Source organism: Mirounga leonina, unplaced genomic scaffold (assembly GCF_011800145.1).
Source record: "Mirounga leonina isolate KUSES-001 unplaced genomic scaffold, KU_Mleo_1.0 Mir_114, whole genome shotgun sequence".
Classification (NCBI taxonomy): Eukaryota; Metazoa; Chordata; class Mammalia; order Carnivora; family Phocidae; genus Mirounga; species Mirounga leonina.
The window spans coordinates 1,780,112-1,799,824 of NW_023270265.1; the positions used below are offsets into that span (position 1 = coordinate 1,780,112).

General features: G+C 36.5%; 2 protein-coding genes across 6 annotated transcripts in view; one reads left to right on the forward strand and one right to left on the reverse strand.

The window, feature by feature from the left end:
• CFAP70 (cilia and flagella associated protein 70) overlaps positions 1–19,713 on the reverse strand; it is a 122,145-nt gene that overhangs the window by 3,653 nt on the left and 98,779 nt on the right. For 4 of the 5 annotated variants that reach the window (XM_035021391.1, XM_035021384.1, XM_035021388.1 and 1 more), the window contains 5 exons: positions 10,158–10,316; positions 9,496–9,617; positions 6,646–6,798; positions 5,963–6,124; positions 3,584–3,673 (listed from right to left, as the gene is read on the reverse strand). In XM_035021391.1, coding sequence (XP_034877282.1) covers positions 3,584–3,673; positions 5,963–6,124; positions 6,646–6,798; positions 9,496–9,617; positions 10,158–10,316 — 686 coding nt within the window. The remainder of the gene's footprint in view (positions 1–3,583; positions 3,674–5,962; positions 6,125–6,645; positions 6,799–9,495; positions 9,618–10,157; positions 10,317–19,713) is intronic. The other variant, XM_035021399.1, reaches the window with a different exon arrangement.
• LOC118021521 (mitochondrial import inner membrane translocase subunit TIM14-like) lies at positions 7,590–8,173 on the forward strand. Its single transcript, XM_035021523.1, has one exon. It carries the CDS (start codon positions 7,704–7,706, stop codon positions 8,052–8,054), a length of 351 nt encoding a protein of 116 aa, XP_034877414.1. The 5' UTR covers positions 7,590–7,703; the 3' UTR covers positions 8,055–8,173.

A 19,713-nucleotide genomic window follows, 5' to 3' on the forward strand; every position in this document is an offset into this window, starting at 1 on the left:
ATAGCAGGATCTTGAGCAATCAATACAATATTCAGGCTCTAGAATGTTCCCCGAGCTCTGGACACATGGATATCATTGCTATTTCCTAAAAGTGAGTTTGCTTTGTAAAATCTTCCAAAAGATCACCTAAGGAAGAAATAAGGCACTCCTCTCACCAGTATAGTAGCTCTCCATTTTTTCTGTTTTGAAAAGAAAATTATGGGTTTCTAGGCCTGAAACAATATGAAGAGTGGCCTTTCAGCAATGCCCATACTTTGGTCCATGTTTTAAATGTCTCTAAGATATTGATTCAATATTCAATCAATGTATTGATTCATTATTCAACCAGTATTATTCAACCAATATCATTCAATCAGTATTCAATCAGTTTTACTTGCTAAGGATTTATTTCATACTGTGAATAAAAAGATAAAATACAATCTCTCAAAGAGTTCACTGACAGATATGTAAAAAAAAAAAAGAAAAAGAGAAAGAAAACACAAACACATAAATAGTTCCACTACACAATAAACATTTCTATAATAAAAGCATATATAGATCTAGTGGAGGGACATAGGAAAATGGGAATAATTGTACCCTGGAATTAAAGGATAGCATCCAAGAGGAAATACTACTAAAGTGAGTCCTGAAGGATAAATAGGAGTATATTAGCTATACAAGGTGAAGAAAAGCATTCCTGGTAAAAGGAATATCATATATGAAGGCATGGAGGCATAAGAGTGTGATGTGGTCAGGAAGCTCTTAAGTATGCATGTGGGCTGGAGAAAAGAGAGAGATTAGGGAAAATAAAGTAAGTGATAAAACTAAAGAGTTAGGCATCAGGTCATATACATTCATTCAAAGGAATGTGAATTTTATTCTGAAACAAGGGGTAGCCACTGAAGAGTTTAAGTAGGGGAGTAACACAGTATTTGCACATTTTAAAGACCACTTTGATAACAATGTGGGAGATGTTAGATTAAGGTAGGACAGGAGATCATGCTAGCAGATAGAGAAGGGATGAGGCTTGAATTGGAGCTATAAAAATAGGGATGGAGAGACTATAGACTCAAGAGACATTTAGGAGACAATATCAATAGGATATTTGATGCCTAATTAAAAGTAACAGGAGAAGTAGACTAGGATACTTTTTAAGTTTCTGTCTTGGTTGATAAGGTTCATTACAGTCCCGTTCACCAAGACACGGAATACAGGAGAAGGTGTAGGCTTTATTAAAGTTATTTAACAAAAAAATACACAAATTGTAGGCTTAAGGAATGTGAGAATCCTTCAGGCTTAAGTTAGGTTATATTTCAGTTATGCACATTTTAAGGTATCTAGGGAACCATGAAAATGGAACTGTCCATTACACTGTTTAATATAAGGGTCAGAACTTGAAAAGTGTTATGCATTAAAGGTTTAGAATTCATTAGGGCACAAGTGGTAGTTTAGGCCACTGGGGTAGGTGTATTTTTTTCTTAGAGTGAATAAATACAGTGACAGTAGAAGAGGGCTGACCTGGGAGGACCCAACAATTATGGTAGGTAAAAGGGTAGGAGCCAGCAAAAAAGGCTGAGAAAGAAGTACCAGAGAAGAAGGCATAGAACTGGAAGGATGTGAATGAAGTATTGTGGAAGTCAAGGGAGCAAAGGGCTTCAGGAAGAAAGTAGTTAACAGGGTTAAGTGCCAGAAATTCATCTAAGTGTCTATGGCATTTAGCGATTAGGATATTAAGGGAACTTCTGTCAGAAGTGTCAGTAAGGTGGTAAGGGTAAAGTGGTAAAGTAGTAAGCCTGATAGCAATGAAGTGAAAGGTAAATGGGACCTGGGGTATGAGCAGATAATTCACAAGTAAAGAGATATGTGTATCACATATTTCAACCTCATTAGTGATGAAAATACAAATTAAGGTACCTATCAAGTTGGCAAATGATAATGGCCACTGTTGATGAAGTAACAGTGAAATGTGCTCTCATACCTCCTGGCAGAGTATAAGTCAGTATACAGCCTTTCTAGAAGGCAAATTGACACTATAATTTAAAGACTTTTAAATTTTTCTACATTCTTTAAGGATGTATCCTAAGGAAATAAAAATAATTAAGCACAGAGATTTATGTCCAAGAATGTTTATCTCAGCTTCATCTATAGTAGTATAACTGTAGAAACTAACAACATGCCCAATAAGAATGATTGGTCAAATAAATTATGAATATCCACACATAGGTATAGTATGACTAAAATATCGATGGGGAGCAGGGATTACTTGGACATCTTAGTGGTCGAGCTTGACTCAAGGTTTTTGTTTTGTTTTGTTTTAGTTTCTATCTCAATGAAAATATTGTTTATTTTTCTTCTATTCAAAACAAATAGAAGCATGACTTACGTTGAATAGTCTGTATAGCTAGTTTCTTGTACTTTTGACAGTGCTGTCAGTTTTCTAACAGCTATAAATGTTTTATATTCTTTCTGGGAAGGTGGAACAGGGGAGCACATAGCTTATGTATAAATGATCATATGTCCCAGTTGGCCTGAGACAGTCCCTGTGTCCCAGTGTAATTATTAATAGCACCCTTTCCATTCTCTGAAGTGTCCTGGTTAGTATGAAGTATTACATGGTCATTTCACTTACACACCCAAACCAGGGAACACAATGAAGTCATCAGAAATCATGTTTTAGACTATTTGATGATGCAAGAAGATATCAATGCTATACTGTTTAAATAGAAAAAAGATTAAAAAGCAGTAAATATATTATTTACAGTTTTATACATTAAAATTGCTTTCATTTTTGTATGAAAAATACTGGAGGAAAATGCATTCAAATGTTAACAGTGGTTACTACTGAGTGGTTAGATAATGGATACTTTTATGTTTTCTTTACATTTTTATCTTCCAAATTTTCTATAATGAACATATATCACCTTTACGGTTAAAAAAAAAAAAACAGCGATAAGGAAGAGGAGACAGGGAATATAGGCAACTCATTTGGTAGTTACCACTGTTGTTTAATAAGAAGGGGGAAAGAATGGGGAAAGACCTGATTGTGAAGGAAAGGTTAAAAATGTAAATCAAAGAAAAAGGCAAAATTAAGAGAGTAAGTTATTAAGAGAAAATGAGAGTGTTAGCATCAAGAATACATTGAGGAAATTGGACACGAACAACACATTGCATGCCTCTTTCAAAGACTGTAAGAAAGGAGGAAAGGGTGGCTAGAGAGTTTTTAGGGGTGGGGAGCAAAAGATCTCCCAGAAGCTATAGCAGCTCCTCCTGAAAACAGAAGGGCCACAGAGCTTAATAAGCATCAATTTCTTTGAGTAGATTCATTTATCGTATCACTTTTTCCTTATAGATAACATCATAAAATTATGAGCTTCTGTATCAAATAACATGACGTATTTTTATTATATAGCTTCCTGGTTCAGGTTTTTGTGGGATTTTTAAAGAACGTTTTATTTTTATAGTACAGATTGACTGTTTAGTTTACTGAACACCTTTGAAAAGTAATTTTTCCCACCATCATTACAAACTCCCAGGATGCTTGGAAGACTAAGGAATCAAGGTCAGCTCTATTCACAGGCCTAGTCTTGAGCCTTCATCCTCTTACCCGATAACAGGATATTCCCAGTCCTAGCCAGGTAAGGCATGTAGGCGATCTCTTACAGGCTTGCAGGTAGGTTTTCTTTGCCTTTTCATACTGTAGAAAGAAAGCACCACTAAGTTATTGTTCTTCTGGAAGTTTCAAATGCTATATTGCTAGGATAGTCATGGGGCTTCTGTAGTTGTACTCAAGACCAATCTAAGTTAAATGAGCCCTTAAACTGTTTTTTTTTTGTTTTGTTTTGTTTTTTTAAGGCACAAGGTTTTTTTAGAGCAGTTTTAGGTTCACAGCAAAATTGAGAGGAAAGTACAGCAATTTCTCATATACCCCCTGCTGCCACACATGCTTACTCTCTCCCATTATCAACATCCCCCATCAGAGTGGTACCTTTGTGACAACTGATGAAACTACATTGATACATCATCATTACCTAAAGTCCATGGTCATATTTGGTATTATACATTCTATAGGTTTGGATAAATGTATAATGACATGTATCCATTATTAGAGTATTTTCACTGCCCTAAAAACCCTCTGTGCTCCATCTATTCATCACTTCCCTTCCCCAACCCCTCAAAACCACTGATCTCTTTACTGTCTCCATAGTTATGCCTTTTCCAGAGTGTCATACAGTTGGAATCATACAGTATGTAGCCTTCTCAGATTGACTACATTGACTTAGTAATATGTATTTAAGCTTCCTTTATGTTTCTTCATGGTTTGCTAACTTATCTCTTTTTAGTGCTGAATAATACAGGAAACATTCAGAAAAACTCAAAAAACAAACTTCCAAATGAATTAGACAACTTCTTATCTTGCATCTCCAATATGAGAGATGTAACTATACGTAAGCCTCAGCAAATAGGCTAAGAATTGCTTGTCTAGTGAAATTGCTTGCCCAGTGACTATGTATGTCAGAAGCTTGGTTCAGATGCAGCTTGCAGTGATGTCAGAAAGAAAACTTCTTATATACTTCACTGCAATGGGATAGTGATTTTTCGCTCTTAAGCCTATGGGCCTTCATACTTAAATTATAAGGCAATGCAACTTCTTGTTGCTGCTGTTGTTTTATTTTATAAAGATTTTATTTATTTACTTGAGAGAGAGAGAGAGAGAGAAGGCACAAACAGGGGGAGCAGCAGGCAGAGGGAGAGGGAGAAGCAGACTCCACACTGAGCAAGGACTCCAATGCAGGACTCTATCCCAGGACCTGGGATCATGACCTGAGCTGAAGGCAGACACTTAACTGACTAAGCCACCACACATCCCTTTATTTTAAATAGAAAGATAATTGGGTGTTCTGGGGGTAGAAATGGAATGAAGTAAAAACAAAAGCACGAAGTCAAAAGGCAGAACGTTGATAATTGTTGATATAGGATGATGGGTCCATGTTGGTTCATTTCTACTATTCTGTCTACTTTGTATGTATTTGGGGTTCTTTTTGTTTTTTGTTTTTTAAGTAGGCTCCATGTCCAGCATGGAGCCCAGTGCAGGGGTTGAACTCACAACCCTGAGATCAAGACCTGAGCTGAGGTGGAGAGTTGGATGCTTAACGGATTGAGCTACCCAGGTGCCTATACTTTGTATGTATTTGAAATTTTCCATAACAGAAAGTTTCTTTTAGAAGGTCATAGGGTGATTCCTAAAATATGGAGAGTAATTGCTAAAGAGTCAGGTTAGAGTTCCCTGTGGAATGGGGTTAGCCTTAGCTGGATTAAATATAAACCTTTATGTTGAGGAAGAAGTTTGAAGAGGTTCTTTTGACATTTTCCATTAGTTAAGTCAAGTAAGAATGTTTCTACTACTGCTAATAAAAGAAAGTTAGGGGCGCCTGGGTGGCTCAGTTGGTTAAGCGACTGCCTTCAGCTCAGGTCATGATCCCAGGGTCCTGGGATCGAGTCCCGCATCGGGCTCCCTGCTCTGCGGGGAGCCTGCTTCTCCCTCTCCCACTCCCCCTGCTTGTGTTCCCTCTCTCGCTGTGTCTCTCTCTGTCAAATAAATAAATAAAATCTTAAAAAAAAAAAAAAAAGAAAGTTAGCTTAAATATTAACTACAATAACATTTATTGAGTTCTACACAACTTTTTAGTATCATACTGATTAAAACCACAGACTCCAATGTTAGACTGCCTGGTTTTGAATCCTGCTTCTATTAATTACTAGTTTATCTAGTGTTGGTCAAATCACTTTATCTTTGGAATATAAAAGTATCAATATCATATTACTGTGTTACTGTAATATGTATGTATTGTATGTATCAACATTGTACATAATACGTATCAATATCATATTACTGTGTGATGGATGTTAATGTTTGAACTGTATTCGGGTCCCAGACCATGACCTGATTTATTTACATGGTTACTCTCCATCCTCTGTCCCTCACCTCTTTCTCTTCCAGATAGATGTGCCCCAGTCGCAGGAAGATGAAGTGCATCTCAGAAGCATCCACTACAAAACTAATGGTTCGCTCATAGCATGCCTTGGCCTCAGCATGATTTCCACTTAGAAAATAGAGATGGCCCTTCACGCCCCAGACATTAGGGTTCTGAGAAAGTAAAGAACAAGTAGTACCTGGGATGAGGTGTATTTAAAAGTCCATTAATGATCTTTATTTAACATTTAAAATTAGACTAAGTCCTTCTTCTTTTTCTAATAGCACTCAATTAGAAAGAGGGCCATTCCGTTGCACTGGTATTTTTCTAGGTCTGCTCCCTCATTTCTTTCCGGCATTTTTCAAAAATATTTTGTCTTTGGGGTAAATATTAAGAAAAATATTCAAACATAACCAAGAGAATGTTCACAATAAGAAAACAGAAGAAGTCCAGAAAACTTGAAATAGATCAATTATCTGCTAAAAAGCTGGCCTTATCTTTTTCTCTGCTCTTTGTAAAACTCATAACTGCTTGAGAAAAACAGATGGAAGGAGATAGATGAGTTTACTATAAGTTGATGACCTCCACCTCCGGTAACCAGAAATCTACCTGTGATATGGCATCACAACCTTTAAGAAAGGCTGCTTGCCCGTCCTCCAAACTATACTCAAGAGGTTCTAGCAAAAGTTATTACCAGATAGTCCATCTGGGCTGCATGTTGAAGGTATTCCTCTGCCTTGGCAAAGTCCTTCTTGAGAAGGTGTGTCTGGGCCAGCACCAAGTAATACTCACAGCTGGGGCCTCCTTGAGGGCATAACAGCTCATGTGCAAGCACTCTGTGCACATACTACGAGGAAAAACCAGATTATAAGGAATATATAAATAGCTGCATTGTGTCAGTTCCATAGCTCTTGCAGTTGAATATTATGTCCCTGATAATAATGAATAAGAAACATATTATAGAATGAAATTATATGAACTTCAAAAGGTTAGAGGTGAATTATGAAGATTCAGCACATCATGGTTCCATTACCAGCTATTCACCTAGTCACCAAATGTAGACATTTCCAAGTGAAAAATCTGCAGTACTGCACAATTCTGGTCTTGCTGGTCAGCATACTAGATGAGTTTTTGCATGTATATGTTATGCGGCGGACAAAAGCATTTCATCAACCACTCTACTGACACAAGAGGTAACATATTCAGGCAGGTGTAATTATTGAGGAAACTTAGTGAGGCAAAACCTCCCTTTCTGAAATTCTAGACTCAGGATCTTAGAAACTCTTGTTTCTGACAAACTCTCATCTATGTTCTCCAGTTTTATACTTTGGGCTACTCTTTGTTTATAATGCTATATAAGGCTTGCAAATTTAACAAAGTCAGTTGTACTTGCTAAGCAGAGGGGGAAGCTCTACTTTTCTTCTCCCTCCATTCCCATCTTAGCCTATACTATAGAAACTCCCATTAACACTTAATACCTTCTTAGAAAAATAGTGGAAGGAGGTTCTGGAGCTGTTCCCTCTACCTACATTTCTGGCTCTTTGCATGGGGAGGTGGGGATAGTGATTTATTTAATCCAGGAGACAGAAATGTTTCTCTTTTGGGAAAAGTTAATGTGTTAAAAGTTCCTATTTAGTGTCTGCTGGTGGTGGCCGCATCGGTATCTGGTAGAGGAGTGGGAGTTGGTGGCTGCGGCCTTTGGGCTGGGATGAACCGTGCTCTCGGTGGAGGCTGGGGAGCCGAGCCAGAGCCATGGCCAGTACAGTGGTAGCAGTTGGACTGACCATTGCTGCTGCAGGATTTGCAGGCCGTTATGTTTTGCAAGCCATGAAACATATGGAGCCGCAAGTAAAACAAGTTTTTCAGAGTCTACCAAAATCTGCCTTCAGTGGTGGCTGTTATAGAGGTGGGTTTGAACCCAAAATGACAAAACGAGAAGCAGCATTAATACTAGGCGTAAGCCCTACTGCCAATAAAGGAAAAATAAGAGATGCTCATCGACGAATTATGCTTTTAAACCACCCAGACAAGGGAGGATCTCCTTATATAGCAGCCAAAATCAATGAAGCTAAAGATTTACTAGAAGGTCAAGCTAAAAAATGAAGTAAATGTGTGATGAATTTTAAGTTCTTGTTAGTTTATGTATACAAGTGCTAGCTTTTTATAATAAAATGCCTCAAAGCTACAAATTTTAAGAATGATTTGGCACAAACTAAACCAAAGCTTTGGTAGAAGTTTCTTTGAATGTGAGGATTTTAAATGAGATTATAGAATATTTGGAGATTTAACATTCAGTAATTATAGATACCACTTGAATAGAAATTAGACCGTCTCTGGCTTTGAAGGAGCCCCCAATCTAATGGGATAGTGAAAAATTGGTAATTAAAATACAATGTGATATTAGGATGAAATTTGCATAGGTTGTTATAGAAGGGATTCATCCTATTGGGAGAAAAGGCTGCTCAAAGTTGAGAAAACCAACCCCACTGCTTGGAACCTTAAATTTTAAAAGTGAGTTTAGCCACAACTTTGATCTAAGAAATATATCTAATTATATATAATTGGCAGAATTTAGATTTCATACATTAAAAATTGTTAACAGCATAAGGTTTGACAGTAGAGGTCTTGTTTTTAATCAAGAAATATTTACAATGTATTGAACTAGCCACTTAAAGAAACAAAGTTTATAAATTATTGGGGTTTTTTTATGTAGTAAGTTTTTGCATTTGTTATGACCAAGCTTAAACACAATTAGCAAAACTAAAAACTGAAATGCTCTCATTTATGGAAAATACTCAGCATGGACGATTGGAGAGTTTATAAACTCATATATTTAAATAAAAAAAAAGTTCCTATTTAATGTGGCCCACTCCTAGCCAGGTCATAATTCTTGCCCTTTCTTGAGCTTGCCACCCTCAAGTGGAACATGCACTCTGCAGGATCAGGGCCAACTCTCCTGGTTCCTGGATCTTACTCTCTCTCCTACTGCTTGCTTCATGGATATATTTCTTGTTTCCCATGTGGTAGGTAGACCTCACAGGATGCTCTTCTTCTCTGGCAGCAGGGAAAATTCCCCAGTAGTTCTACCTATGACTGTATGGGTAAGTCAAATCTGGGGCTAGTCACATCTCCAGCCCAGTTATACAGATAAAAAAAAATTTAATATTTTTATTCTCTACATAGCACCATGTATCTAATTGTTTACAACCTAGAAAGGAAGAAAGATATGAGTAGGTGCCTGTGAACCCCCAACACTCACATAATAGGAGTCACTTTATTGTGACATCAGGCTACATAAGCCTTTAGAGTTCAATTTTGCTCTGCTGGTATTCTGAGGGAGCAGTTTGCAGTGAGGTGTTCTGATGCTCTCTGTAGAGAGTGGTTCACATTTGGATGTTCACACCATTAGACCTATAGTGTGCTCTCAAAAGCATATTTGATTTCTTCATCATACATATTAAAGCTTAGGAAGATACCACTATGGATTGAATAAGCAGTTCACTAAAATTTTTCCATCTACTTGCCCTTTTCCAAATATTCTGACCTGAACAGCATTGACTTTCATCAAGAAACGTATGGTCTCCATGAAGATGGTGGCAGGAGTTTGGGAAACACCATGAGGGCTAGGATGCAAAAAGGTTGATGAATCTTGACATTTTGATGTTTCTGAAAACATTTTATTAAAAGAATAGATGATTAGATTTAAAGGAAAAAAAATGTCAGAAGCTCAGACAGTGAGCTACATTACTACCAATGAGCAAGGAGAGTATTCTAATCTAATATATGAGAGAGGTTACAATCTGAAAAGCAACAGATTCCTTTATATCAGTGGTCCCCAAAGATCTCAAAAGTTCTCAAGGTTAGTCTAGTGGTGGTTCCAAATGCAAGTTACAACCAAATTAAATGGTTCCTGGATGTGAAACACAACCTGTAGATATTCTAAAAATGAAGAATCATTGTTAGAAAATCGTAAGTCTATAGTTAGCCACTTCTCTGAGCTAAATATAAATCCTTGCTTATTGAAAGGGTTGCACAACTGAGTTAGGATTATCAGAGCCTAGCCTCATATGAAGGAACTTAGGCAATATGACAAACTAATCAACTTTAAACAAGTTAAGATTGCCATTTTGGTAATCATAAGAGTTTTCATCCTTGTCTAGTTTGTTTATGCCCTTCTTTCAAGTGGAAATCTTTATTCCTAAGTACCTTTTTTCACTGGTATGTCCTTTAGAAGTATGTTGGATGGTTTTTGGGTGACAGTTCGATCCTGAGATTGTGTGGGTAAAATGTGTTCTCGTGAGTCAGACTGCAGTTTGGAAGATTCTTCAAGAAAGTCATCTAGAATGGATGATGGAGCTCCTGGTCCTAAATTGATTAAACTTTAATGAGGAAAAAAAAAAGACCCTTCCTACATTGGATATTAAAAGGTTATTACAGGAGATAAAATACAATTATTTTCAAAGCATAAGAAACATATTTCCTAAATATTGCATGGACAGACTTGTTTTATTGACTTTTTATATATTTTTTAAAGATTTTATTTTTAAGTAATCTCTACACCCAATATGGGGCTTGAACTTATGACCCTGAAATCAAGAGTCACATGCTCCACTGACTGAGCCAGCCAGGTGACCCAGACTTTTTCTATTTCTGAATAATTTAAAGATTACAAGCTAAACTGACAGCACAACTTCTACAACTATGACCCCTAGGTCTAACCCTGCTGCTAGCCTAAGTCATAATGATGTCAAACAAATACCTATTATAAAAGTTATTTGCTAAGCCCAGAATGTCACGAATCCGAATGAGAAGGTTAATATATTTTTAGATTAAATTAAAACTCTTGAAGGACAGGAATTCTGTTCATCTTAGTGTTCAAAAATCACCATCATCATCATTTTAAGTAGCTATATTTGAGCATGACTATATGCCAGGAATTGTACTAAAAATTGTACTAAAAACCTTAATGTATAATTTCATTTATTTTTCACAACATTCGCTATGCTCCTTTAAACAAAAGTGAATCATAGAGAAGTTAATTTGCTGAAGCTCTTGAACATGTCTTGCTGCCTCTCAAATAAATAAATGTTTGATGAGTAAAAATAAAAAGCAATGCCAGGCAGGAAATGAACAGTGCCAGTTGGCTCCCAATCAGAAGAGGTCACCCTCAGCTAGAGCAAAAGACATGGCTTTGAAAACGGCTGGAAGTTAGATAGGTAGAGGGGGAGGGGCATTTAAGGCTGAGAGCATGCTATTGGAAAAAGCACAGAAGTAGTGAGCTAATTATTTTAATGGGTATTGAGGATTACATAGAGAAAATTAAGGGAAAGACTGGTTGGGGCTAGACTACTGACATTTTAATGTTAGGATTTTTCTTCTGTAGACAAAAGGAGAAAACAAGAGTTTTGAACAGAAAAATTAGAAAATGAAAGTGATATCTTATGAAGATTACTCTAGCAGTGCTATGTAGCAAGGAGAAAAAAGTACAGAGGTACTACAAAGAGGTTTGTAACAAGGCTGTTACAACAATCTAGATATATGGTAATGAAGAGTAGTGGAAGTTTAAAGGGAAGATGCAAGGAGCATTTTGAAAGAGAACCAGATAGTCTTGAGAATTAACCTGAAATAGGGATGGGGGAAGTTCAATCTAGAAAGGAAGAGGAAACAGGGATGACTTTGAGATCATGAGCTTGGGTGCTTAATACAGCAATGTAGAGTCAATTTGGGAGATAAGGAGTTGAGTTTACTAGTAGAAAAATCCAGCTCCTGGGTTCTGGAAGGATGTCAGGGCTAAATATAGAAATTTGAGAGTTATCAGTAGTAAAATGGGAACTGTGAGCACAGGTGAGCTCTTAGAAAGTAAGACTATATTATTGGGAGATGAATACCTCTAATGAGTAGAGAAGAAAGAGAGGCTAACAAAGGAAACCCAAACTGTTGGGAGATGTAGGAGGCAATGCCACATGTATTTCAGGAAGGAGAGAGTGGTTAAATACTTCAGACTGATGATTGAGGAGTAAGTGATGATCTTAGTGAAAAATATTAATATTCAACTTTTCTGAGGTATAATTTACATATAATAAAATGTTCCCTTTTAAGTATATACTTCAGTGCATTTTAACAAATGTATACATTTATGTAATCACCATCACAATTAAGATACAAAAGATTTCTAATATCCCAAAAAGCTCCCCTGTGTTCTTTGAAGTTAATCCTCAACTCCCAGCCCAAGGCAACCATTAATCTGCTTTCTATCAATACAGGTTAGTTTTGCCTTTTCTATAATTTCATTTAATGGAATCATATAATATGTACTCTTTTGCATCTGGCTTATTCACTTAGCATAATGTTTCTGAGATTCATCCATGTTGTATGTATCAGTAATTTGTTTCTTTTTTATTGTTGAGTGGTTTTTGATTGTGTAGATAAGAGAAAATTTATTATACCTTCATCTATTGATAGGCAGTTGGATTGTTTCTAGTTTTTGCCTGCTATACATAAATTTGCTATGAATATTTGTGTACAAATCTTTGCAATGTTTCCATTTCTCTTGGGTGAATAGCTAGGAGTGAAATTGCTGGCACATGTGTGTTTAACTAGTTTTAAACTGCCAGCTTTTCCAAGTGGCTGTTGCCATTTGGCACTCCCACCACAAATGTTTGAGAATTCCAGCTACTCTACATCCTTGCCATAACTTAGTGTTATCAATTTTTAAAACAATTTAGCTATTCTAGTGGTAAATTGCATTGATTTTCAAATGTAAGACCAAGCTTACAAACTTAATTCAATTGGATATTATTATCTTTTATATAGCTAAATTTTATGTAGTAATATTTGTTAAGAATTTTTGTATCTAGGAGCGCCTGGGTGGCTCAGTTGGTTAAGCAACTGCCTTCGGCTCAGGTCATGATCCTGGAGTCCCGGGATCGAGTCCCGCATCGGGCTCCCTGCTCGGCAGGGAGTCTGCTTCTCCCTCTGACCCTCCCCCCTCTCATGCTGTCTCTCCTTCTCGCTCTCTCAAATAAATAAATAAATCTTTAAAAAAAAAAAAAGAATTTTTGTATCTAGGTTCATGAAGGCTATTGATATGTACTCTTCTTGGGATGGCTTTGTCTGGTTTTGAATATCACAGTGATAACTATGGTCAAACTGTGGGAAGTATCCCCTCTTATATTTTCTGAGTCTATGGTAGGAATGGGGTAGGCCTGGAGTTTTCTTTGTCTTTTCTTTTTTAATTACATATTTAACTTCCTTATGCGAGTAGGACTATTCAGATTTTCTCTTTCTTCCTGAGTAAGCTTTGTATGTCTGTCAAGGTATTTACATTATATTCAAATTTATTGGCATTAAGTTATTAATAATTTCCCTTATTATCTTTCTAATATCTATAAGATCTGCAGAGGTGTCCCCTCTTTCATTCCTGATATTGGTACTATGTATCTTCTCTTTTTTTTTTTTCTAATCATATTCATCTATTTAATTGATCTTTTCAAGGAATCTGCTATTGGTCTCAATTTTCTCTATTCTTGTCTACTTTCTACTTCATCAATTTCTACTCTGATTTTTATTATTTTTTTCCTTTTACTTACTTTGGGTTTAATTTCATTTATTTTTTAGCTTCTTAAGGTAGAATCTTAGATAACTGATTTTAGACCTTTCTTATTTTTTAATAGAAGTATTTAAAGCTATAAATTTCCCTCTTGGAACTAATTTAGTTCATCTTACACATTTTGAAGTGTTATCATTCAGTTCAAACTATTTTGTGATTTCTTCTTTGATCTATGGGTTATTTAGAAGCATATTGTTTAATTTATAAATACTTGAAGTTTTCCTATATATCAAATGATGAGCTGGTAAATGTTCCATAAATGGGTTTTGGATATATTGAAGACTGGTTTGTAGTGTTTGCTGATTTCCATGATATAAATTCTCCTATCATAGCCGATTTCAAGCAGCCAATGTTACATCACTGAATGCAGAGTTAGGAAGAGATGCACAAGAGCATACCATTACATAGTATTTCTATATAAGAATACAATTATATATAAATAACTTCAACAGCACAGATGATAATAAAATGTAGTAAAATAATAAAGAAGTGATAAGTTTTGGGGTTTTTTTAAAGTTTTATTTATTTATTTGACAGAGAGAGACACAGCGAGAGAGGGAACACAAGCAGGGGGAGCAGGAGAGGGAGAAGCAGGCCTCCCGCTGAGCAGGGAGCCCGATGCGGGGCTCGATCCCAGGACCCTGGGATCATGACCTGAGCCAAAGGCAGATGCTTAATAACTGAGCCACCCAGGCGCCCCAAGAAGTGATAAGTTTTGAATATTACCTTTTTTAGGTTGTTCTTGTTGTTGTCTTCAATTTACATGGAGCTTTATATTTTGAGACTCCACATAAGTGCTCTCAATTGCTACTTCTAAGGACTTTTTAACTCTTTATTTTGAAATAATTATAGATGCACAGGAAATTGCAAACATAGAGCATATAGTCCCATGTACCCTTTACCAACTTCTGTTCAATGGTGACATCTTATACAACTATAGTATGGTATAATATCAAAACCAGGAAACTGATATTGGTACAAAACTTAAATGCACTAAAGACCTCATTCTGGTTTTGCCAGTTTTCATATGCATTTGTGTATATGTGTGTGTGTAGTCCTAAGCAATTTTATCCCATTTATAAATTCTATTAAACACTACCATAATCAAGATACACATTGTTAGGTTACAAAAGCAAAAATCAACAAGTGGGGCTATACAAAACTAAAAAGTTTCTGTACAGCAGAGGAAGCCTACGAAAAAATGAAAAGGCAACATACTGAATGGGAGAAAATATTTGCAAATCATATATCTGATAAAGAGTTAATATTCAAAATATATAAAGAACTCCTATAACTCAGTAGCAAAAAAAAATCTGATTTTAAAAATGAGCCGAGGATCTGAATAGACATTTCTCCGAAGATATACAAATGGTCAACAGACACATAAAAAGATGCTCAACATCACTAATCATCAGGTAAATGCCTATCATAACCACAATGAGATATCACCTCACACCTGCTAGAATGGTTATCATAAAAAAGACAAAAAATAACAAGTGTTGGGGAGGATATGGAGAAAAGGGAACCCTTGTGTACTGTGGCTGGGAATGTAAATTGATGCAGCCACTATGGAAAACAGTATGGAGTTTCCTCAAAAAATTAAAACTAGAAATATCCATATGATCAAGAAATTTCACTTCTGGGTATTTTCCAAAGGAAATGAAAACAATAACTTGAAAAGATATATGTACACTCCCATGTTCATTGCAGCATTATTTACAGTAGCCAAGACATGAAAGCCAACTAAGTATCCATCAATGGATGAATGGATAAAGAAAATGTGGTGTACATATATACAATGGAATATTATTCAGCCATAAAAAAGAATGAAATATTGCCATTTGTAACAACATGAATGGACCATGAGGACATTATGCTAAGTGAAATAAGTCAGAGAAAGACAAACACCATATGATCTCACTTGTATGTGGAATATAAAATAAACAAAAACAAAAACAAAAAAAAACAGCTTTGAAAGTATAGATACAAAGAACAGATTCATGGTTGCCAGAGACAGGGAATAGGGGTAGGTGAAATGGGTGAAGGTGGCCAAAAGGTACAAACTTCCAATTAAAAAATAAACAAATTAGGTAATGTACATCATGGTGACTATAATTAATAATACTCTATTGTATATTTGAAAATTGCTAAGAGAGTAGATCTTAAAAGTTCTCATCAAAAGCAAAAAATTGTAACGTGTGAAGTGATGAATGCTAAGTAGTCTTATTGTGGTGATCATTTTGCAATATGTACAAATGTTGAATCATTATGTTGTACACCTGAAACTAATATTATATGTCATTTATATCTCAGTTAAAAAATATACTAAAAACTCGTAAAACTCAACAATAAGAAAACAAAAACCTGATTAAAAAATGGCCAAAGACCTTAATATATACATCATCAAAGATCTATAAATGGCACATAAGCATATGATAAGATACTTCTCATCTTATGTCATCAGGAAGGTTAATAATAGGAGAGACTGCCCATGTGTAGGAACAGGGGTATATGAAAACTCTCTAAACCTTCCTTTCAAGGTTACTGTGAACCTAAAACTCCTCTAAAAATGAAGTGTATTAAAAATAACTGATTAATATAAACTTTTAAAATTAAAAAACCCAGATGAAATTGATGAATTCCTAAAAAGTATAAAGTGCCATGAATAACAAAATAAGAAATAAAGAACATAAATATTAAGAAAATGAAATGGTAGTCAGACACTTTTTCCTGCCAAAAACCCAGGTCCTGGTTACTTTATTGGTTGAGTTCTGTCAAATTTTCAAGTCAAAATCAATTCCTAACATATATAAGTTGATAAAGAATAGCAAAGGAACAAAACTGCCTAATAATCTTGATTATAAAACTAGATGACAAAATAACATTATAGGCTATTCCATTAACATAGATGCAAAGATCCAAAATAAAGTTTGGCTACTCAAATCCAAAGGTATATTAAAAATTAATGCATTATAATCAAGTAGGATTTATGCCTTGAATGCAAGGATTGTTCAATATAAAAGAAATCTATCAATGTAGTTCAAAATCATTTTATTTTTTTCAATTGATGCAGAAAAAGAATATGATAAAGTCCAGCACCTATGAATGAAGAAAAAATTCTTTGAAAACTAGGAACAGAAGGGATCCTCCTTAATTCCATAAAAGTGTTTTAGAAAAAGCTTACAGAATATTTTATTTTTGTTTTTTATTTTATTTTATTTTATTTTATTATGTTATGTTAGTCACCATGCAATATATCACTAGTTTTTGATGTAGTGATCCACGATTTATTGTTTTCGTATAATACCCAGTGCTCCATGCAGTACATGCTCTCCTTAATACCTATTACCGGGCTAACCCATCCCCCCAAACTCCTCCCCTCAAAAACCCTCAGTTTGTTTCTCAGAGTCCATAGTCTCTCATGGTTCGCCTCTCCCTCCGATTTCCCCTACTTCATTTTTCCCTCCCTTCTCCTAATGTCCTCCATGCTATACCTTATGTTCCACAAATAAGTGAAACCATATGATAATTGACTTTCTCTGCTTATTTCACTTAGCATAATCTCCTCTAGTCCCATCCATGTGGGTGTAAAAGTTGGGTATTCATCCTTTCTGATGGCTGAGTAATATTCCATTGTATATATGGACCACATCTTCTTTATCCATTCATCTGTTAAAGGGCATCTCCGCTCTTTCCAGTTTGGCTATTGTGGACATTGCTGCTACGAACATTGGGGTACATATGGCCCTTCTTTTCACTACATCTGTGTCTTTGGGGTAAATACCCAGGAGAGCAATTGCTGGGTCATAGGGTAGCTCTATTTTTAAATTTCTGAGGAACCTCCACAGTTTTCAAAACCTCCACAGTTGATCAAAACCAACTTGCATTCCCACCAACAGTGTAAGAGGGTTCCCCTTTCTTCACAACCTCTCCAACATTTGTTGTTTCTTGCCTTGTCAGTTTTTGACATTCTAACTGGTGTAAGGTGGTATCTCAATGTGGTTTTGATTTGAATTTCCCTAATGATGAACATTTTTTCATGTGTCTGTTAACCATTTGTATGTCTTCTTTGGAGAAGTGTCTGCTCATGGATGAAATACCTCAACATGAGACAGAATATTTTATATTTAATTGATAAATTTTAAATTCATTCCCATTAAGAAGGGAAAGAAGACACGGTTGACCACCACAACTAATATATAACGTATTATTGGAGATAGTAAGAAGACATGAGTAGTATGATGATTGGGAGGGAAAAGGTAATGCTATCATTATTGTTAATAGCAGATGATATGGTAATCATAGTCTAGAAAAAAAACAATAGAATTAATAATCTATTAAATCAATAAAAGTCTAATAAGATTATCATATATAAACTCAATCTAAAAAACAATAGTATACACTAAAATCTAAAATGTCAAAATCAATAGCATACACTAAAAAAATGCCAGCAATAGCCAACAAGAAAATATAATTAAAATAAGATACTTTATGGTAGCAATGGTATCTATAAAGTTTTTATGAATTACTTAAACAGAGCCTCGTTGGAAAAAAATGTTAAAACTTTGATAAAGGACACAGATGATCTGAGGATATGGACAGGCCCTCCACATACTTGGATAGAATGGTTTAATAACATAAAGATGTTAATTATCCCTAAAATTATTTGTAAGTTCAGTAGGGTCCAAATAAAAATTGCAACTAGATTGTTTATATATTTGATAAACACTATAAAATCCATATGGATAAATAAAGATCCATGAATAGGTAAGTCAGGTATAAAAAGGCAAGTAAATGGGAGAACCTGGTATACCAGATATTAAGGCATACTACAATACCACAGCAATAAAAAGAATACAATATTGTTTTAAGATCAGACCAGTAAGACAGAATAAAAAGCTTGGAGACATATACCTTAAATTAAAACAGGGAGTAGGAGACCTGGATTTCGTCTCCTCTCAGGAATTCAGCTGGATAGGGATCAAACCATTCTGAACACCTACAAACCCAACAGGAGATCGAAGAAAAGAATACCAACAACTCTCTGAACAGAAAAGCGACCACTTTCTGGAAGGTAGGACGTGCGGAGAAGTGAATCCGAGGCGATATTCGGGAGGATAGACGGCAGGGGAGGGGCCTCTGTCCGCCGCTTCTGGCAAGTGATAGAGCCGCGGAGCACAAAATCGGAACTTTTAGAAGTCAGCTCCGCTGAGGGACGTCACTCCGCTGGCTAAGCGGGGGGTGGAACCCTCGTGGGACAGTGTGGTCTCAGGACCCTCGGGGTCACAGAAAGACTGAGGGTGCCTGAGTGCGGCAGAGCTCCCAGGGATAGGAGCAGGGAAGCCAGCTGCAGAGACGGAACCAAGGCATGGGCTCCCAGCTCGGGATTGCCATAAACCGTGATCCGCAGCACACTCGGGCCACTGCTCCTCCAGCAGGGACCCAACAAGCGGCAGATCCGGGAAGACTCCTCTCCCTCCCCCGGGAGGAGCGGTGTGGGAGCGCACCACAGGGATCTGCTGGGTTTGGAGACTCCACACAGGGTCGTGTGCCAGAGATAGAAACGCGCGGTCACAGGCCTGGTGAACACAGAGTGTGGCTGGAGACCGGGGAGACGGGAGTGACTGGTGGCTTTTCTCTGGGGGCGCACTGAGGAGCAGGGGCCCCCGAGTTCTCGGCTCCTCCGGGGCAGAGATTGGGAGGCTGCCATTTTCACTCTCAGCCTCCAAAGCTGTACGGAAAGCTTGCAGGGAACAAAAGCTCCGGAGAGCAAACCCAAGCAGATTACTTAGCCCAGACTGGGCAAGGGCAGGGCAATTCCGCCTCCGGCAAAGACATTTGGAAACCACGGCAACAGGCCCCTCCCCCAGAACATCAGCGAGAACAGCCAGCCAAGATCAAGTTTACCGATCAATGAGGAACGGCAGAACTCCAGCACTAGGGGAATAATGCACATAGAATTCATGGCTTTTTTACCATGATTCTTTAGTCTTTCAAAGTTAAATTTTTTTTTAACTGTCTTTTTTTTGTTGTTTTTGAATTTTTCTTTTTCCCTTTTTCAACCAACATCTTACCAATCCCTTTTTTAAAAAACATTTTTATTTTTCATTTTTAGAGTCATATTCTATCCCTTCATAGTAGTTACCTGTATTT

Coding starts and splice junctions, on each gene's coding strand:
- LOC118021521 (XM_035021523.1), top strand. CDS start 7,704: ATGGCCAGTACAGTGGTAGCAGTTGGACTGACCATTGCTGCTGCAGGA.